The sequence below is a fragment of the Anolis carolinensis genome, chromosome 2 (genome assembly GCF_035594765.1).
Source record: "Anolis carolinensis isolate JA03-04 chromosome 2, rAnoCar3.1.pri, whole genome shotgun sequence".
Classification (NCBI taxonomy): Eukaryota; Metazoa; Chordata; class Lepidosauria; order Squamata; family Dactyloidae; genus Anolis; species Anolis carolinensis.
The window spans coordinates 88750347-88773938 of NC_085842.1; the positions used below are offsets into that span (position 1 = coordinate 88750347).

Consider the following 23592-nt stretch of genomic DNA (forward strand, 5'->3'; position numbering starts at 1 on the left):
GATTTCGGGGCCCGGCTGGCGATGTTTGTCAGCGTGGCGTTTATAGTCCTCCTTGGCTTGGTCCAGTTGCTGGAGCAAAAGTTGTTGCACCGCTGTGAGTTCCTGCAGCCAATCCTCTGCTGCGGGAACTTCTGAAGTTTCAATGACAGGGGGGAAGAAACGTGGATGGAAGCCGTAGTTTGCAAAGAACGGCGTTTCTTTTGTAGAAGCTTGAACTCCATTGTTGTAGGCAAACTCAGACAGTGGTAACAGAGAAGCCCAATTGTCCTGTTGGTAGTTTACATAACAGCGAAGATACTGCTCCAAAGTGGCATTGGTGCGCTCCGTTTGCCCATCCGTTTGGGGATGATGAGCTGAAGATAAGCGAGAGTCTATGCCCAATAGTTTTTGTAGTGCCTTCCAAAAACGAGAGGTGAATTGAGATCCACGGTCTGTGACTAAACTCTTGGGCAATCCATGTAGTCTGAAAACATGTTGAAGAAATAGATCCGCAGTTTCTTTGGCCGTGGGGAGGCCTTCGCAGGGAATGAAATGGGCTAACTTGGTGAAAAGGTCCACCACCACTAAGATCGTGGTGAATCCACAGGAAGGTGGTAGGTCAGTGATGAAATCCGCGGAAATTATTTCCCATGGGCGAGATGGGGTAGGAAGGGGGTGTAAAAGCCCTGAGGGCTTCTCCCTTCGTATCTTGGAGCGCTGGCATACTGGGCAGGTGTTGACATATTTTTCCACATCCTTGCGGATCTTGGGCCACCAAAAATCCCTTAGGATCAAATGCATAGTTTTAAATAGTCCGAAGTGTCCTGCTGGTTTGCAGTCATGACACAGACGAAGCGCCTTTTCCCTGCCCGGTCCGGGTGGGATATAAACATGATTTCTATAGCAGAGCAGCCCATCTTTAAGCGAAAAGGGAAAATGCAGACCTTGGCGAAGTTGGTCCTGCGCCCAGGCATCTGCTTGCTGACTAGCCCTGATTTCTTGAGCACAGATGGGTCCTGGAGTAGGGGAAGTTGAACCAATGGGAATGGATTTGGTGTTCCCCACCGTGAGCGTGGCAAAGTTCTCGGGTTGTAATAGTTGGGATTCAAAGGTCTCCTTGCGTCCTGCAGCGTATTCCGGTTTACGTGACAGGGCGTCTGCTTGCTTGGTCTGGGCTGGGGTCACATAATGAATCTGGAAGTTGAAACGTTCGAAGAATAAAGCCCAACGTTGCTGCCTCTGATTTAGCTTGCGGGCAGTTCTTAGATGTTCTAGATTACGATGATCAGTGTGGACTTCAATGGGGAATTTGGCCCCTTCTAGCCAATGTCTCCAAGTTTCAAAGGCTGCCTTAATGGCCAGTAGTTCTTTTTCCCAAATGGTGTAATTTCTCTCTGGTGTGGTTAGTTGACGAGAGTAAAAGGCACAGGGATGGAGGTGATCTCCCACCGGTTGTAAGAGTACTGCCCCAATTGCCACATCAGAGGCGTCCGCTTGCACAATAAAAGGGGTTCCAGGATTTGGGTGCTGTAGAATTGGCTGGGACGTGAATAGTTTCTTTAGTTGCTGGAACCCTTTCTCTGCTTGATCAGTCCAGCGGAAGGGCTGTTTTCCACGGATGCAGCTAGTGATGGGGTCAGACCAGCGGGCAAAATCTGGAATGAACTTGCGGTAATAGTTCGCGAACCCCAAGAAACGCTGTACCTCTTTCTTGTTAGTTGGCGCCCGCCATTCCAATACTGCTGAGACCTTGGCTGGATCCATGGAAAGCCCTAGAGGCGAGATGCGGTAACCAAGGAAATCTACCTCTTGTAGATCAAAGGCGCATTTTTCCAGCTTGGCATAAAGTCCATGATCCCGCAATCGTTGTAACACCATTTTGACGTGGTTCTCATGTTCTGATTGTGATCTAGAAAACACCAAAAAATCGTCCAGGTAGATTATCAAGAACCTGTCTAGATAGTCCTGAAAAATGTCATTGTCACGACCCAGGCTGCAGAGCACCAATAACCATACACAGAGGCCAGAATCTATCTAATATCTTTATTGTAGGAATATATAAAGTCAATAAAAACAAGTGTAGAAAATAGTCCAGAATTAGACCTTCCAGGAAAGGTCAGAATTAGTCCAAAAAAGCAATGTCCAATAAGAAATATTAAGGTCCAAAGTTGTAATCCAATAACCGAAACACTCACTTTGCCAAGCAAAGTGAGGGGAGATGACAAGGTCCTTTAGTCCATGAAACTTGAGCGAGGCTAGGAAATAACTTGATACTTGAAACAAGGCTTGAACGTGGAACAAGGTAACTAAGAACAAGAACAAGGTCCGTGGAATAACTTGATAAATCCGTGGAACAAGGCAAGGATTGATCCTGGGAAACAAGGCAAAGTCCGTAGATAAACAAAGGCTGGGAAGCAAGGCGAAGGCTGGATAGCAAGGCAAGGCTTGAGCAGGAGCGAGGCTTGAACCGGAGCGCGCTGTCCAGACACAACTCGCTCCGTAGGCTGACGAATTGACTCCGCGAAGTTACTACGCGGGTAAAACACCTAAATAGAGTCTAGCTTCCCGCCGAAGCAGTTCTCTGGGAATCAGAACCGAAAGCTAACTCTGAGACCAGATGTGAGACTCCCCAAAGATTCTCACGAGAAGCAGTCTTAATTGGCCACATTCTTAGCTGCAATCCTCGCACTCCTGCGCGAAGCTGAATCCAAACTTCTCTGTTGTTTACAAAACTCCCGGCGCAAGAATACGGGAGAAGTAGGCTCTGGGCTTGTTTGACATACTTCTGGGAGACAACTTTCTTGCAGGTGCAAGGTTCCCAGATCTGCCTGGGAAAGATCTGGCAGAGAGGAATCCAGTTCAGACTGGGAAGGTAAAAAACCCAAGTTTTCATCTTCATCAGGAATTACAATGTCCTGAGCAGGACTACAAGGCCCATGGGTCATCACACTATCCCCCTCCTCAAGGCCCCTCCCAAACTGGGGCCCTCTCCCCGAGGCGCGAGGTCGCGGTTTGGTGGGATAGGTCTGATGAAAGCGACGGGTTAGATCAGGAGCATGGACTGTGGAGGCGTCTTCCCAGGAGCGTTCCTCAGGGCCAAAACCCACCCAGTCAATGAGATATTGTAGGCGGCGGCGGTGAAAGCGAGAATCCAAAATGTCCTCAACCTCGAACTCCTCCTCCCCATTCATCAAAACAGGAGGGGGGGCCGGTTGGTCTGTATCAGGACGCACACCATCCGCCGGAAGGAGCAGGGAACGGTGAAACACTGGGTGAATGCGCATTGAACGCGGAAGTTGGAGTTTGAAAGTCACGGGGTTTAATTGCGCCACCACTGGATAGGGGCCAATGAAACGGGCATCTAACTTCCGGCAAGGGCGGTGGGAGGGCAGAAAGCGAGTGGACAGGAAAACCCGATCTCCTACCTTGATTTCGGGGCCCGGCTGGCGATGTTTGTCAGCGTGGCGTTTATAGTCCTCCTTGGCTTGGTCCAGTTGCTGGAGCAAAAGTTGTTGCACCGCTGTGAGTTCCTGCAGCCAATCCTCTGCTGCGGGAACCTCTGAAGTTTCAATGACAGGGGGGAAGAAACGTGGATGGAAGCCGTAGTTTGCAAAGAACGGCGTTTCTTTTGTAGAAGCTTGAACTCCATTGTTGTAGGCAAACTCAGACAGTGGTAACAGAGAAGCCCAATTGTCCTGTTGATAGTTTACATAACAGCGAAGATACTGCTCCAAAGTGGCATTGGTGCGCTCCGTTTGCCCATCTGTTTGGGGATGATGAGCTGAAGATAAGCGAGAGTCTATGCCCAATAGTTTTTGTAGTGCCTTCCAAAAACGAGAGGTGAATTGAGATCCACGGTCTGTGACTAAACTCTTGGGCAATCCATGTAGTCTGAAGACATGTTGAAGAAATAGATCCGCAGTTTCCTTGGCCGTGGGGAGGCCTTCGCAGGGAATGAAATGGGCTAACTTGGTGAATAGGTCCACCACCACTAAGATCGTGGTGAATCCACAGGAAGGTGGTAGGTCAGTGATGAAATCCGCGGAAATTATTTCCCATGGGCGAGATGGGGTAGGAAGGGGGTGTAAAAGCCCTGAGGGCTTCTCCCTTCGTATCTTGGAGCGCTGGCATACTGGGCAGGTGTTGACATATTTTTCCACATCCTTGCGGATCTTGGGCCACCAAAAATCCCTTAGGATCAAATGCATAGTTTTAAATAGTCCGAAGTGTCCTGCTGGTTTGCAGTCATGACACAGACGAAGCGCTTTTTCCCTGCCCGGTCCGGGTGGGATATAGACATGATTTCTATAGCAGAGCAGCCCATCTTTAAGCGAAAAGGGGAAATGCAGACCTTGGCGAAGTTGGTCCTGCGCCCAGGCATCTGCTTGCTGACTAGCCCTGATTTCTTGAGCACAGATGGGTCCTGGAGTAGGGGAAGTTGAACCAATGGGAATGGATTTGGTGTTCCCCACCGTGAGCGTGGCAAAGTTCTCAGGTTGTAGCAGTTGGGATTCAAAGGTCTCCTTGCGTCCTGCAGCGTATTCCGGTTTACGTGACAGGGCGTCTGCTTGCTTGGTTTGGGCTGGGGTCACATAATGGATCTGGAAGTTGAAACGTTCAAAGAATAAAGCCCAACGTTGCTGCCTCTGATTTAGTTTGCGGGCAGTTCTTAGATGTTCTAGATTACGATGATCAGTGTGGACTTCAATGGGAAATTTGGCCCCTTCTAGCCAATGTCTCCAAGTTTCAAAGGCTGCCTTTATGGCCAGTAGTTCTTTTTCCCAAATGGTGTAATTCCTCTCTGGTGTGGTTAGTTGACGAGAATAAAAGGCACAGGGGTGGAGGTGATCTCCCACCGGTTGTAAGAGTACAGCCCCAATTGCCACATCAGAGGCGTCCGCTTGCACCACAAAAGGGGTTCCAGGATTTGGGTGCTGTAGAATTGGCTGGGAGGTGAATAGTTTCTTTAGTTGCTGGAACCCTTTCTCTGCTTGATCAGTCCAGCGGAAAGGCTGCTTTCCACGGATGCAGCTAGTGATGGGGTCGGACCAGCGGGCAAAATCTGGAATGAACTTGCGGTAGTAGTTCGCGAACCCCAAGAAACGCTGCACCTCTTTCTTGTTAGTTGGCGCCCGCCATTCCAATACTGCTGAAACTTTGGCTGGATCCATGGAAAGCCCTAGAGGCGAGATGCGGTAACCAAGGAAATCTACCTCTTGTAGATCAAAAGCGCATTTTTCCAGCTTGGCATAAAGTCCATGATCCCGCAATCGTTGTAACACCATTTTGACGTGGTTCTCATGTTCTGATTGTGATCTGGAAAACACCAAAAAATCGTCCAGGTAGATTATCAAGAACCTGTCTAGATAGTCCTGAAAAATGTCATTGACAAAATGCTGGAACGTTGCGGGGGCTCCGCATAAACCGAAATTCATAACTCGGGACTCAAATAATCCGAATTTGGTCTGGAAGGCGGTCTTCCACTCGTCCCCTTCCCTGATGCGAACTAAGTTGTAAGCCCCCCGAAGATCCAGCTTGGTGTAAACCTTGGCTCCTCGAAGCCGATCCAGTAGATCCGAGATTAAAGGCAGGGGATAGCTGTTCCGCTTGGTGATATTGTTCAATGCTCTGTAGTCCACCACCAAGCGTAGTTCCCCTGACTTCTTCTTCACAAACATCACTGGGGAGGCGGCTGGGGATTGAGAGGGTCTGATGAATCCCTTGCGAAGGTTTGTCTCTAGGAATTCCCTGAGAGCTTCTTGCTCTGGTTCAGTCAGGGAGTAGAGATGCCCTCGCGGGATCGGGGCCCCCTCCACCAAGTCAATGGCACAGTCATAAGGTCTATGTGGGGGTAATTTTTCGGCTTCTTTCTCATTGAATACATCCCAATACTCGGAGTACTTCTTTGGCAAGGTGATGATGGGCTCGGTGTCTGTGGCATGGCATACCTTGGCTACGAGGCAATGGTTTTGGCAGTACGGTGAAGCAAACTGCAGTTCTCTGTTGGACCAGGAGATGTTAGGGTCGTGGAGAGTCAGCCATGGAATTCCCAAAATCACAGGGAAATGGGGGACCTCGGTAACAAAGAAGGAAATCTCTTCCATATGTTCCCTTATCCACATCCTGGTGGGTTCCGACCACTGACTTACGGGGCCCGTCTTGAGGGGACGGCCGTCTATGGCTTGCACCACACGGGCATTCTTGAAATCATGATATTGTAATCCCAGAGAGTCGGCATACTCTCTATCGATGAAATTGTTGGTAGCTCCAGAGTCTATCATGGCGTGGATCATGACGGGTCCCCTTTTTGCTGACCATAATGTGACCACGAGAAGGAACAGGACCCCGGTTGGCGGCTCTTGGATGGATTTTTTGACCGGGTTGGCGAGCCCCTCTACACCCGGTCGTTGGCTTCCCCCGCCGGCTGTGTGCCAGTCGGCTCAGACGCCTTCGTCTCCGTGGAGGACGCCGCCGCAAGACGGGCGGCAGGCTTCCCTTTGGCTGGGCACTCTCTGGCGAAGTGGCCCCCGTTCCCGCAGTACCAGCAGAGGTTTAAGCGTTGACGACGGGCCTTCTCGGCGGCATCTAGTCTGGGACGCACATTGCCCAACTGCATCGGCACCTCCTCGCCTCCTCTGGGGTATGGGGTTGGCGGTGGGGGTCTCCACACCGGACGTGGCTGAACGCTGGCGGGAGCGGGGGGTTTTGCCCCGGCTCTACTGCCCTGGCCTCGAACCCACTGTTTCCTGTTGGCAATCATGACTTCAGCCCGTAAACATTGATCAATGAGTGCCTCGAGGGTCTGGGGAGGATCCACCTTGGAGATTTCTTCCAGCATTTCAATGTTGAGACCCTCCCGGAATTGTCCCCTGAGGGCTACATCGTTCCAGCCGGTGTTGTGGGCCAGCACTCGGAACTCGGCTATATACTGAGACATAGGTCTGTCTCCTTGGAAAAGGCGACGGAGTTTGTGACCGGCTGCCTCCAAATTGTCCTCGATTCCCCAAGTCTCCTTGAGGTGGTCCAAGAAGTGTTGCGCTGATCTTAGGTGTGGAGAGGCTTGGTCGAACAGTGCCGTCGCCCAGCTGGCCGCTGGCCCGTCTAGAAGACTGTAAACCCATGCCACTTTGATGTCTTCTTGGGGAAACTCGGCAGCACGGGCCTCCAGATAAGCTTGACATTGGCGACGGAAGACATGAACCTTAGAAGCTTCTCCAGTAAACTTGGTTGGCAACGCCATGGCCGGAAGACGAACTCCGCGTTCCTTCAAACCCCTTATTTCTCCATCCTGTGCATTGAGCTTATCACGGATTCGGTCCACCTCTTCCTTGTCGATGGTGTAGGTAATCGGCTGGCCGCTCGGCCCAGGTACGGTTCCGGTAGACATTCTGGCCGAGGTTAATTGGTGCTTAGGGGGGGGCGGAGTCAAACTGTCACGACCCAGGCTGCAGAGCACCAATAACCATACACAGAGGCCAGAATCTATCTAATATCTTTATTGTAGGAATATATAAAGTCAATAAAAACAAGTGTAGAAAATAGTCCAGAATTAGACCTTCCAGGAAAGGTCAGAATTAGTCCAAAAAAGCAATGTCCAATAAGAAATATTAAGGTCCAAAGTTGTAATCCAATAACCGAAACACTCACTTTGCCAAGCAAAGTGAGGGGAGATGACAAGGTCCTTTAGTCCATGAAACTTGAGCGAGGCTAGGAAATAACTTGATACTTGAAACAAGGCTTGAACGTGGAACAAGGTAACTAAGAACAAGAACAAGGTCCGTGGAATAACTTGATAAATCCGTGGAACAAGGCAAGGATTGATCCTGGGAAACAAGGCAAAGTCCGTAGATAAACAAAGGCTGGGAAGCAAGGCGAAGGCTGGATAGCAAGGCAAGGCTTGAGCAGGAGCGAGGCTTGAACCGGAGCGCGCTGTCCAGACACAACTCGCTCCGTAGGCTGACGAATTGACTCCGCGAAGTTACTACGCGGGTAAAACACCTAAATAGAGTCTAGCTTCCCGCCGAAGCAGTTCTCTGGGAATCAGAACCGAAAGCTAACTCTGAGACCAGATGTGAGACTCCCCAAAGATTCTCACGAGAAGCAGTCTTAATTGGCCACATTCTTAGCTGCAATCCTCGCACTCCTGCGCGAAGCTGAATCCAAACTTCTCTGTTGTTTACAAAACTCCCGGCGCAAGAATACGGGAGAAGTAGGCTCTGGGCTTGTTTGACATACTTCTGGGAGACAACTTTCTTGCAGGTGCAAGGTTCCCAGATCTGCCTGGGAAAGATCTGGCAGAGAGGAATCCAGTTCAGACTGGGAAGGTAAAAAACCCAAGTTTTCATCTTCATCAGGAATTACAATGTCCTGAGCAGGACTACAAGGCCCATGGGTCATCACAGTCATTGACAAAATGCTGGAACGTTGCGGGAGCTCCGCATAATCCGAAATTCATAACTCGGGACTCGAATAATCCGAATTTGGTCTGGAAGGCGGTCTTCCACTCGTCCCCTTCCCTGATGCGAACTAAGTTGTAAGCCCCCCGAAGATCCAGCTTGGTGTAAACCTTGGCTCCTCGAAGCCGATCCAGTAGATCCGAGATTAAGGGCAGGGGATAGCTGCTCCGCTTGGTGATATTGTTCAATGCTCTGTAGTCCACCACCAAGCGTAGTTCCCCTGTTTTCTTCTTCACAAACATCACTGGGGAGGCGGCTGGGGATTGAGAGGGTCTAATGAATCCCTTACGAAGGTTTGTCTCTATAAATTCCCTGAGAGCTTCTTGCTCTGGTTCAGTCAGGGAGTATAGATGCCCTCGCGGGATCGGGGCCCCCTCCACCAGGTCAATGGCACAGTCATAAGGTCTATGTGGGGGTAATTTCTCGGCTTCCTTTTCATTGAATACATCCCAATACTCGGAGTACTTCTTGGGCAGGGTGATGATGGGCTCGGTGTCTGTGGCATGGCAGACCTTGGCTACAAGGCAATGGTTTTGGCAGTATTGTGAAGCAAACTGTAGTTCTCTGTTGGACCAGGAGATGTTAGGGTCGTGGAGAGTCAGCCATGGAATTCCCAAGATCACAGGGAAATGGGGAACCTCGGTAACAAAGAAGGAAATCTCTTCCATATGTTCCCTTATCCACATCCTGGTGGGTTCCGACCACTGGCTAACGGGGCCCGTCTTGAGGGGGCGGCCGTCTATGGCTTGCACCACACGGGCATTCTTGAAATCATGATATTGTAATCCCAGAGAGTCGGCATACTCTCTATCAATGAAATTGTTGGTAGCTCCAGAGTCTATCATGGCGTGGATCATGACGGGTCCCCTTTTTGCTGACCATAATGTGACCACGAGAAGGAACAGGACCCCGGTTGGCGGCTCTTGAATGGATTTTTTGACCGGGTTGGCGAGCCTCTCTACACCCGGTCGTTGGCTTCCCCCGCCGGCTGTGTGCCAGTCGGCTCAGACGCCTTCGTCTCCGTGGAGGACGCCGCCGCAAGACGGGCGGCAGGCTTCCCTTTGGCTGGGCACTCTCTGGCGAAGTGGCCCCCATTCCCGCAGTACCAACAGAGGTTTAAGCGTTGACGACGGGCCTTCTCGGCGGCATCTAATCTGGGACGCACATTGCCCAACTGCATCGGCACCTCCTCGCTCCCTCTGGGGTATGGGGATGGTGGTGGGGGTCTCCACACTGGACGTGGCTGAACGCTGGCGGGAGCGGGGGGTTTTGCCCCGGCTCTACCGCCCTGGCCTCGAACCCACTGTTTCCTGTTGGCAATCATGACTTCAGCCCGTAAACATTGATCAATGAGTGCCTCGAGGGTCTGGGGAGGATCCACCTTGGAGATTTCTTCCAGCATTTCAATGTTGAGACCCTCCCGGAATTGTCCTCTGAGGGCTACATCGTTCCAGCCGGTGTTGTGGGCCAGCACTCGGAACTCGGCTATATACTGGGACATAGGTCTGTCTCCTTGGAAAAGGCGACGGAGTTTGTGACCGGCTGCCTCCAAATTGTCCTCGATTCCCCAAGTCTCCTTGAGGTGGTCCAAGAAGTGTTGCGCTGATCTTAGGTGTGGAGAGGCTTGGTCGAACAGTGCCGTCGCCCAGTTGGCCGCTGGCCCGTCTAGAAGACTGTAAACCCACGCCACTTTGATGTCTTCTTGGGGAAACTCGGCAGCACGGGCCTCTAGATAAGCTTGACATTGGCGACGGAAAACATGAACCTTAGAAGCTTCTCCAGTAAACTTGGTTGGCAACGCCATGGCCGGAAGACGAATTCCGCGTTCCTTCAAACCCTTTATTTCTCCATCCTGTGCATTGAGCTTATCACGGATTCGGTCCACCTCATCCTTGTCGATGGTGTAGGTAATCGGCTGGCCGCTCGGCCCAGGTACGACTCCGGTAGACATTCTGGCCGAGGTTAATTGGTGCTTAGGGTCGCGGAGTCAAACTGTCACGACCCAGGCTACAGAGCACCAATAACCATACGCAGAGGCCAGATTCTATCTAATATCTTTATTAAGGAAATATATAAAGTTAGTAAAAGCAAATGTAAAAGTTAGTCCAGAAATAGACCTTTCAGGGAAGGTCAAAATTAGTCCAAAAAAGCAATGTCCAATAAGAAATATTATGGTCCAAAGTTGTAATCCAATAACCGAAACACTCACTTTGCCAGGCAAAGTGAGGGGAATTGACAAGGTCCTTTAGTCCATAACTTGAGCGAGGCTAGGAAATAACTTGATACTTGAAACAAGGCTTGAACGTGGAACAAGGTAACTAGGAACAAGAACAAGGTCCGTGGAATAACTTGATAAAATCCGTGGTACAAGGCAAGGATTGGTCCTGGGAAACAAGGCAAAGTCCGTAGGTAAACAAAGGCTGGAAGCAAGGCGAAAGCTGGAAAGCAGGGCAAGGCTTGAGCAGGAGCGGGGCTTGAGTCGGAGCGCGCTGTCCAGACACAACTCGCTCCGTAGGCTGACGAATTGACTCCGCGAAGTTACTACGCGGTTAAAACACCTATATAGAGTCTAACTTTCCCACCGAAGCCGTTCTCTGGGAAACAGAAACGAAAGCTAAACTCTGAGACCAGATGTTAAACTCCTTAAAGATTCTCACGAGAAGCAGTCTTAATTGGCTACATTCTTAGCTGCAATTCTTGCACTCCTGCGCGAAGCTGATTCCAAACTTCTCTGTTGTTTACAAAACTCCCGGCGCAAGAACACGGGAGAAGTAGGCTCTGGGCTTGTTTGACATACTTCTGGGAGACAACTTTCTTGCAGGTGCAAGGTTCCCAGATCTGCCTGGGAAAGATCTGGCTGAGAAGATTCCAGTTCAGACTGGGAAGGTAAAAAACCCAAGTTTTCATCTTCATCAGGAATTACAGTGTCCTGAGCAGGACTACAAGGCCCATGGGTCATCACAACACCATTCCACCTTTTTCTGTTGCTGCTCTTGGCATTACAGCTGTAGGTCTTTCCTGGCATTTTTGTAACACCAGTCCCAAAGGTTTCTAGCAAACTTGCTGTGCCAGATGTGTTCTCTTCTCTTGGAAAAAAATAGCACTGATTAACACCTGAGCTGTTCACAAGGTACTCTGAGCGCGACTGTTACAGGAATATTAACAACTGTGTACTAGCTTAGAGACCTACTCTGCTATAGCTGCAGACAGGCTTGTTAAAAAGTCTTTGGGGAGTGTCAGGTGACTCATGGATTAACAGCAGGGCATTGAAGCCTCTTGCACCCAAGTCATTGAATTCGATCCAGTCCAGGCTTACAGAAACACAAGCTGTCTACTTTTAGTGACAGGTCAACACCTCTGAGAATGTGCAAGTGTGTCACTCCCTTCTTGCTGCCATCCAGACATCCTGGCATCCTCAGCAAATATAAAGTTCAGTCCAGAGAGCAGACATACTATATACTGGTCATTGCAGCATGTAAATAGAAAAGAGACATCCATTAAAACTAGCTGATCAACCTGGCTTTTATAGTAAACAAGCTAATGGGGACAAAGGAACTACAGAGCCAAAATGTATGCTTCAAGGCCCAGACTGTGCTGACACTGATAAGGCATCTTTCCATTCTGAACTCTGTGGGTGCCCACTTTACAGCAAATGTTGAGCAAACAATAACCATTTTATAGTGCCTATAACACTGATTCAGACCTTTCTCCTAATGAGAGTATTGAGCACAGGAAGATCTGATACCAGGCTGTAAAACGTTCTAATACACTGTCCCCTCCGCTAGATTGCCCAAGAGTGCATAAAGCGACATCTGTTTCTGTGTTCGAAACCCTAGCACCCTGGTGGAAATGGCTGAGGATATCAGATATGTTCCCCAAGTAACAATAACTCGTAGCCTGTCAACAGGAATATGTTGAAAGGAATTCAACTGTACAAAACAAACACTTAAATATAATCCTTGTGTAACTGTCTGGTGAAAAGAGCTGGGGGTAGCTGATTTATTGTACTGACATATATGACTTATTTCATTGCAATCATCACTAATTCTAATTGGAAAAAAGAGGAAACAAGTTTTGTGGGAGATTGTGTATATACATATATACTTAAGTGCAGCATGAAGTTTGCCATCACTATCATTTATTTACTTTGCAAAGTTTGTTTGTACTCCTTGAAATGTCAAAGAAAAGGTTTGTCCCATGTGGCTAGAAGATGTGCAACCTTGGACAGAACATCTCTCAAACAGAGGTTACATCTTCTGTTAACATACAGAAAGAAATATGCGTATATTACCATAATCTCCCACTGAATTCCCATGGCTTTTCTCTCTCCTATCTACTTCTTTGCTTTCTCTTCTCAGGTGCTTGCCAAGAAACTCCAAAGTCTCCCAAAAGCCAGTATTTCACTTAGAGTAGATTATTATCTCAATTTAATACATACAAATGTATGTATTACTAGTATGTACTTATGTAGAAATTAGACATTTTGGAATTCTGCAATTTTTTTTTAAATAGCCAAAGTATGAGTGTTCCAGCTTTGCTCCTAAGCTTGCCATACATTGTATACAAAGGTACTAGAATAGTTTCCACTTTTACTGTTTGAGATTATTAATTCCTTCCGAATCTAATTGAGCTAAAATCATTATATGTATAAGAATTTGATGCTGATTTCTAGTTCATGTGGCTTCTGTATATAAAGTAGCCCTGTAATCTTCAGGGTTTTCATATTGGTTGCCACTTAGGAAAGGAAGTTCAGTGAGCAAGCAGTTCTAAAACAGCAGTCCTTTAGTTTTATATTTTAGGATTCCAAGAGAAGTCGTATGAAGGTTGAAAGTAAGCTGTACAATCTATATTTTAGCTTATTGACAAAAACAAAAAATGTCTTCATGTCAGCTCAGGCAAGTAAATCAAAAATGCTGCTTTCATTAGATTTTTTTTGTTATGCTGTGTTAGGACAGAAGATTTTAGTGAATGCTCTTTCTGACTGGAAATTTAACAACCGTCTTTCTCACAGTAGGAAAGGCAACACCATTATAAACTAGACCTCTTCTCACTTTTCCCACTGTGATGTCCCTGAATGCACTGGTCCAGCTTGGGCAGGAGGGTTTTGAAAATGTCTTATGAAACAAGCATTGTGTGTTTTGACAAGCCTCCTATGGTTCTTAAGATGAGAGGAGGAGCAACTGTTCTGTTTTTGTTTTGAAGTGATGACCCGACAACAGAAAGAAGCCAAGAGTAAAGTTGCCATTTCAAAAAAAACACCGGAATCTGTAGACATTGACAAGTAAGTAGGTATGCTGCCCTTTTACACTATCTTTCCTTCTTGGCTCTGAATATTTCTTGAGGGCTATCTGAGGATATTTCTTCTATGTAGCAATGTCTGTCCCTACATTAAAGCACATTCCTCCACCATGCTTCCTCTTTGTATCTGAGAGGCATCCTATGAAGGGAAAACATCTTCTACTCTTTTCTGATGAACTTCAAATTTGTCTTTGAAAGCATTGACTCAGTAATGGTTTAGGTAGGGTTGAGGGACCTCAGACTTTGGGTGCATCTACACTGTAGAACTCATGCAGTTTCACACCACTTCAACTGCCATGGCTCAGTGCTGTGGAATAATGGGAATTGTAGTTTAGCGAGGCCCCAGCACTCTTTGGCAGAGAACGATTAAAGACCTTGTAAATCTGCAAATCCCTGGTTTTTATAGCATTGAGCTATGACAATTAAAAGTGCTGCCAAACTGCATTCATTCCACAGTGCAGATGCACCCTTCCTGGTTTCCTATTCTTGAAGATTTAAATAACCTCCCCTAAGACTTCGTTCTTGGAGGGTCAGTGTGATGTAATGGTTTGAGCTTTGGGCTATGACTATGGAGATGATGGTTTGAATTCCCACTTGGCCATGGAAACTTAATGGGTGATGTAGGGAAAGTGACATCCCCCTGAGCAAAGAAAACTGCATGAGTGCCAGAAACTAATTGGCAGTAATCAGAAACTACTTGAATGCTCTCAGAAACAACAAACACAACTTAGTGGCAATAAGATCGTTTATCTATAATATGCTGGAATGTTCAGTTCCATCCTTTAGACTTTCCCACACTTAGTAGATTGAGACCCATGAGATGTCTGAAATTGAATTTGACCCTCAGACTAAAAGCTCACCACCCTTGTCTTCAAGGGCTTTTGATGAGCCACCAGATCCACCAGGTCCCTTTCAGGATCCGTTGAATGCCACATACCCCACCACTGAATTTTGATAGCAACCAGAAAAAAGAGAGACCCTAATTTGCTGGCTAATTACATAGGAGCAAACTGTTACAATCTATTTAAATCAGGCAACATTTGGGCTTTAAAAGTATGTGCCCCTTCCTCAATTTCTGCCAAAATTTCATAAAGTAGTTTTCAGAGGTCTTTTGTTTGACTGCTTGCAACCCATGGGCCATGTATTTCCCATCCCTGCATTACAGGCTGATAAAATGTTCAGACTGGGATAAAATATATGCATGTTTCTACCAGTCATTGATTTAATCAGCAAGTGATCTGCAATATAGTATATACTGAATGTATCTGTAATACGTTATGAGTCTATACCACTGGAAATTGTTTTTGCATGACTCAAAGTAGATAAATTTTGACTAGGCACAAAAGACATGTAATGCTGGGTCAGTGGCATCCTTTGCCGTTATGGTTTGTATGATTTATATCTGAATCGTGGTTACTCTCTCCTCTCTGCCTCTTCCACTGCTGTTTTAGTTCTTTCCATGTTAGATAGAAGATTGCACACCGGTGGTGCTTGTATTATTTTTCATTTCACCAACCTGCTTCATTGTGATGAACATGTGCAGTTCTGAATTGCCCTGAGTTTTAAATGTAGAATGATGATCTATAATAGTGGCCAACAAGCAAAGTCCTGTAGAGGTAGAAAAGTATGCCTACAAAGGATGGGCAGCCTTTGTCTCTATACACTGTAACAACAGATCAAGGCAAGTGCTAAGCAACAAAACTTTGAGCTGCGCCAAGTTACCTTAGGCTGTAGACAAAACCTGAAAGCAGGCAGCCATTGAAAGAGTGGGCTGGGTTTGAATGCGCATCTGTCTGTCTCTTTCAGACAGACACTGCGATGGAGAAAGCTGGCAAGGATGTTACCTGTAGTGATGCCGTTGATGAAATTAGACTTTGATCAGATGGAGCTGATTTTGTTTAATCTTTCTCATAGCCATCCCTCCTTCTCTTCCTCCTCCTCCTCCACTTCCCACCCACACAGCATCACAAGAAAGGATCTGACAGTGAAAATCCCTGCCATGGAAATAAATTTGCTGTTACAAACACTGGATGGCAACATCACTAATGGAATTAGGCTAATTATAGAGAGGACAGCTTCTGTTTAGACACATTATCTCCGTAATCAGCAGTGACTGGGAAGAAAATATGGAAAAAGTACTGCAGGAATGTGACACAAAGCGGGCTCTTGAGGCTCATTCTGGATGCAGTGAAATGATGGGGGTGTCAGATCTGTCTAGTTCAGGTTTCACAGTCAAACAGTTGCATCCAGTTCCACTTTTGATCTCTTGCCCTCCTGAGCATATTTGAGGCTTTCCTTATTGGGCAGAGTCTAATCTGGTGTGCACATAACTGACCTGGCTGAGGTGAAGCTGGAGCTGAGAGAGGCTGGCTATTCTGCCAAAGTCTCTGGCACCAAGTACCAGTTTGGTGCTGCTTCTCAATGTTATATATGGAGGCGGTGCCCTGGCAGAGTCAGAAAAACATGTATCTGCTTTGACACACTTGGTTTGGAGTTTTGGGCAAATTGGAACTCACTTTTGCAAAAGCATAACACTTCATTTTAGTTGACAGGTTTTTTATGTCTGGTGGAAAATGGGCATTGTCAGAGAAGCTGATTTCATTACTGTCCCACTGTTGCCGCAGCAGGACACAGAAAATCAAATGGGGGAATGCTGCTAGTCACTTCCTCCTTTTGCTTGACATCGGGCCAGTTTTATTGGTCACACTGCTATGCAGATCCAGTTCCCACCAATGAACTTTCATTATGGAACACCTTGGAAGAGCAGAAGTATTCCAGGTAGAGTGATGTGCTTCATTCTCTCTCTCCTGGCCTGGCAGGTCTGAGAAGTGTTATATCTGTAAGGCTCTGGTGCCTTGGAAAGCATATCAGAGACATGTTGATGGCTGCCTTAAGAGTCAGAATAACAGTGGGGCTCAGGAGCGCCGGACACGGTTGCGACGGGGAAAGGTAAGGAAAATTCTTTCATATAGCTACAGAAAGGCCAGGCAACACTTGCATGGCCTGACCAGCAAGGTGACTTCTGTCTCAGGGCATGTCATTTTTAAAAAGGAAAGTTGTGTTCTTCCTTGAGCTGAACCCAACTGGTGTGCCTCTAAAGTCTGAGGAAGGGAACATCTGGTCATCCTGATGTTAGAGGTCTCCCAACTCCCATTAGTTCTAACAGGAAGACCAGTGAACTTGTAGCATGGAGGGCCACAGCTGTCCCTGGCCCTGATCTAAATGATAAAGCATTGGATGGATGACATGACCTTATGGGTCTTCTGTTTGGAAGTAACGCCCTAAGAGATTGCCTTGTCTGTTGATTTGATATCCATGACCAATTCCTGCCGATATGATTGTATTATCCAGAGGCAGTACTCAACTGCTGTGCATAAAAAACAAACAAGCAAATTAAAAACAAAATACATATCCAAATGCAGTACTTTACTGTTTGGTGTATCAGCAAGAAATTATGAGTTAGGATTGTATGGTTAGCCACGAGAAAAAAGTGAATTTCTGTAAACCACTGAAGTAAACCTTTTGAATATCCCACCAGCTGTTTAACAGCTGTTCTTCCATGAGTTGTTCCCTTGAGAATGACTTTTCTAAGCGCTGGTAGAGTTTCTATCTCTTCAAACTAATCTTTGTCTCAGGATTGTGCACCTAAAATGAAATGTTGAATTATCGTTCATTCTGAATTCTTGGCATAGAATGAGAAGGAATATGACATCTAAGTGTTGACTGTTGTAAGCTCTGTCCAGGTCCCTGGTTCTATTTTGACTTGGCATTACCTGGTAAGTATTTTTTCTACATCCACAAGAGATGAAACCTTGCTAAGATGTGTACCTCCAAAGACGACATATTTGCCTCAAAAAATCAAAATTCAGCACACACACAATACACAGATTGTTGTTTTTTGTTGTCTAGTAGTTTCACAGATGTCATTAACATGTTTCACAAGGAAAGACTTCTGAGAAAGTTTTTTTTCTCTCAAGTGCAGAAAGATTTAGGCTGCAATCCTATACGTGCATACCAGGGAACATATTTTATTAAATTTATGGGGATTTACTTCTGAGTAGATATATATATATATACATACATACATACACACATACATACATATATATATATGTGTGTGTGTGTGTGTGTGTGTGTGTGTGTGTGTGTGTGTGTATATAGATGGTTGAGGTGTTAATCTCTTAGGGCACCATTAACCTAGCATTCCTCTGTGTGTAACTTGTGTTTTGCATAACATATCCATTTGAGCACAAGGACCAATCTTGGCAGTTAGCCCTTCTGAGCCAGTATATACAGACATTGCAGTGAATACACCACAAATATCTATTCCACTTTTCTAAGATACATTTCACTTACTTTTCCATACAGACTAGCATTTTTACCATCTAATCCTAAGGGATGTTTCACATACAGAAGTATACTTTAGTATGAAATGATATGTTTGCCCTTGTTTCAATTTGCAGTCTCCTGATTGCCATCTTGTTTTTTTAGTTCTTGTGGGAAGTTTATTTATCTGCATTCTTGTCTATAATTTGTATTTTCATCCCAAGATAGTTCTGTTAGATGTTATGGGTTAGCCACTATACATTGTATTTGTATTGTGAAAATGCATGTTACGCCATCTTGCGTGAGTCACGTGTTCATCTCACAGCTTTATTTCTTTTCTGATGAACATTCATGGCATCACAGCAGAAAAAAACCTGATTTTTCATTTGGATAAGAGCATGTGTGATAGGGAACTCCTTTGCCAGAACATCTGTGTATACAGATTTGTATGTGCAACCAAGAGTAGTTGATATTTTTATCTCTGAAACAGAAGAATTCAAAGTTGTTGAAAAGTATTTTTTTCTTTCATAGAGGTGCATTGCCATGATACATAGTTAGTTGGACAAAATGATATTAATCCTGCTTGGTATAATGCAAGGTTATCTAGTTGGTTTTCTTTATTACTATTAGTGAGTGCAGTTGAACTAGCAATACCCTATGGGCAATTAACCTCAGACATGTAAATGTGACACTGGCATGCTGATGGCCCTTGCTCCCTCTGATGCAGTTTCCTGTCCCCTCATGTTCCCAGCCCATCTTCTTTGCAGCAGAGGTCTGCAGGCAGCCTCCTTGCTGATTTATTCCTGAAGGCGAGGTTGTAATCCATGGCAGCCGCATGAGTGCTAAGGCAATGTGATTTCTCAGCAGGCAGATGCAACATGATGTCTCAGTTTTGTCTAATCCCTTAAATCCATCACAGGCTCCAGCCCCTCAGGGATTCGCATGCAAATGGCGAGATTGCCAGTTGATGAGTTTGGCTGGGACACAGCCAAGCGTTATGCAGTTCCCAGCACAGTGAGAAGCCTCTCGTTCATACCACTAACTCTCCTTCCAAAATGTCTTTTCTTGAACTGGTCTGAACTTGTCCCCTAAAACAAACGCAGGCAGGGTCAAACATCCCTTCAACACCCCAGATCAAAGGCAAAGATTATGTGGCACAAGTGAGTGTCCACTTGATCTCACCCGGACATTATGTGCACTGAGTCCAGCCTGTGCTGAACTGTAACCATGCTTCTCCTGAGGCTTTTAACCAATTTATTCTCTATTCTCCTGGGGTAAGCTTCAGGAATGCCTGCCCAGAGTTCTTTGAAGTGCATCAGAAGAGGGTTTTTTTTTTTTAAAAAAAAAAGAGAGAATCATTACCACCAAAGAATCTGAACGTTCAAAGCTGACAAGTTCACTTTAGTATTCTACCTGATAACCACACAGCACTTGGTGTGCAATTAAAATAAACTAAAGAAATTTGATTACCAACGGATAGTGTTTGGTGCGGCAAGAAAGATAAGAACAGATGTGCAGCATAACTGAATCAGAATGCAATTCTTAGGCTACTTATGATTTCTATGCTGTAATGAAATATTACATGAATCCTGCATCACCAAAATAACCCAACCTCTCACTCCCTAAGAACATCTAAGTAATTTTCAAGGCAGTAGCTGTGTTAGTATTTTACAGACTAAAAAGTAGGAAGGGCAGGGGGTGCGGGAAGAGAAAAGGAACGTAGCAGCATTTTTAATGTATAAATGATCGAATTCTGTCTAACCATTCATGATTTTCATGCTCATTTTTTGGGCTTTCTTTGTGAGGTTGTATTGGCAGCCCCTCACCAAATTGTTTCCATGTACTCCTTTTGCCATCCAGCTATGCATTTCTATCTACTGCTAGATGTCACCATCCATCTTTGCCTTTTAAACGATGTTCTCTTTCTGGCATAAGCAGCAAGGGCACCTCTCTGGAAGAGAGGAACCAGACATGTGAACTTGAGTCGCTTCCACAGCAGTTAACATTTTGATGAGACACAGATACACAAGGAGAGTGTCCTCTGCATAGGAGAGGATGTCACTGGAGGCCAATGGGTTTAAAACAGATTCCACATCATGATCTTTCCCTCTATTCACCTATTGAGGATCACCAGTGCATAGGCCTCAGTTTTGCATGGAAATGTCATCTTAATCGTGCAGTTCTGCTTTTCTGCATAGCCTTCAGAACACAGCTTGCTCAATCTGCTTCAGTTCCTTGTAGTGAGCTTGTTAATGCTGCCTGCTTCCTAAAGATGGTTAGTTTCATAGATCTGGAGAAATGGTAAATTCTCCTTCTTTCTTTCACTCCACCTCAGGCTTGTGGGGCTTCTTCATTAGATTGTTTTGTGTGTAATTTAGATGTCTTCAGTGGGAAAGATCCTTTCTTCAGGAAGAGAGCTGAGCTTTTTCACAGTCTTCAGAATGAAAAACTAGAGCAATAAGGCTAAGGGAGAAGATTGTTTATGACAACTATAATTAAGAGCCTTCAGCTCCTGATAATAATAATAATAATAATAATAATAATAATAATAATAATAATAATAATAATAATGATCATCATCATCTTTATTTGTATCCTGCCACCATCTCCCCAAAGGGACTCGGGGCGCCTCACAAAAGCACTCTAAAGTGCTGCACACAGAAAACACACATTACATAAGCATTTGGTCTCCAGATAAAACTTTTCCTGCATTTCCATCATTCTCTTCCCACAAACAAGATCTCTGTATGTTCAGATACAGGGAAAATGGGTTTCAAAGCCCCTTTGTAGTCCCTAATAGCATAGCTGGACGGGGTCGCACTCCCCCTGAAATCACAGGTCCGCAGTTTGGGGGTCCTCCTGGACTCAGCGCTGACGCTTGAGGCGCAGGTGTCGGCGGTGGCCGGGAGGGCCTTCGCACAACTCAAGCTTGTGCGCCAACTGCGACCATACCTCGTGAAGTCTGACTTGACCAAGGTGGTGCATGCCTTAGTTACCTCTAGACTGGACTACTGTAATGCGCTCTACGTGGGGCTTCCCTTGAAGACGGCCCGGAAACTACAATTGGCTCAGTGCTCGGCTGCCAGGTTAATTACGGGGGCGAGTTACAGGGAGAGATCTACTCCCCTGTTCAAGGAGCTCCACTGGCTGCCTTTTATTTTCCGGTCCCAATTCAAGGTGTATACCATCACATATAAAGCCCTAAACGGTTTGGGACCCACCTACCTTCGTGACCGTATCTCCTATCACAAGCCTACACGATCCCTTCGTTCATCAGGGGAAGCCTTCCTGTCCCCACTCCCGATATCCCAGACCCGCCTTGTGGGAACAAGGGAGAGGGCCTTTTCTGCTGTGGCCCCCCGATTGTGGAATTCTTTGCCCACTGAGATTAGGCAAGCCCCCACACTAGCAGCCTTCAAGAAAGACTTGAAAACATGGCTCTTTCGCTGTGCTTTTGGAGAGTAACCATTTTATATTTCTTTTCCGTTGCTCCCTCTAATATCTATCCTCCAGAATACCCCACTCCCTTATGACCCTGTTCGCTGTGGTTTTTATTTTTATGTCTTTCTCACCCCGAGTTTTAACTTAATGTTCATGTGGTCTGCCCTTGTTTTTATTGTCTCCTTGTTTTATTTTGTAATGGATATTATTTACTGTATTGCTTATTGTATTGTGTTGTGCTGTTCTTTTATATGCTGTTTACATTGTATTGTTTTGGGCATGGCCCCATGTAAGCCGCCCCGAGTCCCCATTGGGGAGATGGTGGTGGGGTATAAATAAAGTTTTATTATTATTATTATTATTGCTCTCTTAAACATTACAACATTTTTTCTGATCATGAAAGTTTCAAAGAAATGCATGAAAACAATGTGTTGGATTCAGACTTAAGATGCATATACGGCAGTCCCTGAGTTGCAAACATCTGATTTACAAATGACTCATAGTTAAGAACAGGGGTGAAACAACTGGAAGTGAGAATTCTAACCCTTGAAAGGAAATTCACTCCTGAAAGAGTTGTCATGGGAAGCAAGTGTCTTCTCTGAAGCTTTATCACCAGATCTTGTTTCCACAAAAAGCCACATTTTTCAATCTAATTATCGCACAGACAGAAAGTGCAGTGAAATCTTCTGAACAGGGGCACATACAGCGGAACAAACACCACAGGGATGTTAATCCTTCCTATGCTACACACACACACACACATAGCTGGAGTTACACTTTAAAAATGTACCTGTTCCGAATTACATACAAATTCAACTTAAGAACAAACCTATAGAACTTATCTTGTTTGTAACTTGAGGACTGCCTGTACGCTGTAGAATTAATGAAATGTGATACCACTTTAACTGCCATGGCTAAATGCTATGTATTCCAACATTCTTTGGCAGGTAAGGCTAAAGACCTTGTAAAACTACAACACTCATTATTCCATACCATTGAGTCACAGCTATTAAAATAGTGTCAAGCTGCATTAATTCTACAGTGTAGATGCTCCCTCAGTCATAGTTACAGTAAACCTACTGAAATGGATAGGGTATTTGGTAGTCTGACTGGGGATGTATCACATTACCCAGTTATAGCACTGTGATTTAATTTCTATAGCATTATCCTGTGGGAACCTGGGATTTGCCATTTAGGAAGAGATGTTTAGAATAATCTGTCTGGAAGCTCCTCTTGTGCTGCCCTAAACTGCAAGTCCCAGGATCTCACAGCATGTAAACATGGCAGTTAAAAGTAGAATCATGCTGCTACAAATGTGCAGTGTGAAAAAGCCCTCAGTCCCATTTACTTAAAGTAAGCTTATATTAAGTAAAATTAAGTTTTAATGCAATCCATTATGTCAAAACTAATGGAAGTAGAAGAATAAGAAAGGCAAGGAGCATTCTGGGGATAGTGATAAAGGAGCTATCGCCTTTTCTCAAACCAATTGTAAATTGTTCATGGTCCCTCTTTTTTTTGGTGCTTTCATGTCAGGTTTCCTCTGAGACATTGTGTTTGGGAGACTGTTTTGTGTAAGACCTAATGAAGATATTCCTTAACTTTGTTCCAGGAGGAGGGAAGAAGTGAAGGCCGACTCCTGAACATATTAGAGCAATCCGAACACAAGGCTGCAGATGGACCAACAGCACTTGGTCAGCATTTGTGCCTATATATTGATACTAGCTTGTTACTCTATTGCAATGAATTGCCAGAACATGATTGTCTTTTGAGTACATATCACAGTTGCTGTGCTGCTCTAAAATTATCCATGATTGCTGCTGCTTTCCCCAAATACAAAACCTTGATATATCGCAACTACAATTGATTTAAGGGGTTCCTGTTTGGCCATTACGGAAGTAAGAGTTGCATTCTTGAAGGAACTTAAACAGGAGCCCTATGACTATAACCATTTCACAATAATGCAGCAGGATATCCATTTGTTTTCCTTTCCTTGATTCAAATTAAAGTGTAGATATTTTTATAACCACATTTTAAATCTGGCATAAAATGGTCTCCTGACCTCTGCCGATGACATGAGTTACGGAAAGCTAAA

The 23592-nt window shown here is 45.5% G+C and overlaps 1 protein-coding gene across 6 annotated transcripts in view; it reads left to right on the forward strand.

The window, feature by feature from the left end:
• The window catches only part of uimc1 (ubiquitin interaction motif containing 1), a 106124-nt gene that overhangs the window by 80859 nt on the left and 1673 nt on the right, over positions 1 to 23592 (forward strand). For 2 of the 6 annotated variants that reach the window (XM_008105109.3, XM_062970187.1), the window contains 3 exons: positions 13638 to 13716; positions 16553 to 16682; positions 23110 to 23191. In XM_008105109.3, coding sequence (XP_008103316.2) covers positions 13638 to 13716; positions 16553 to 16682; positions 23110 to 23191 — 291 coding nt within the window. Of the gene's footprint in view, positions 1 to 13637; positions 13725 to 16552; positions 16686 to 23109; positions 23192 to 23592 lie in introns of those variants that run through there. The other 4 variants (XR_010002681.1, XM_062970186.1, XM_016991540.2 and 1 more) reach the window with 4 other exon arrangements.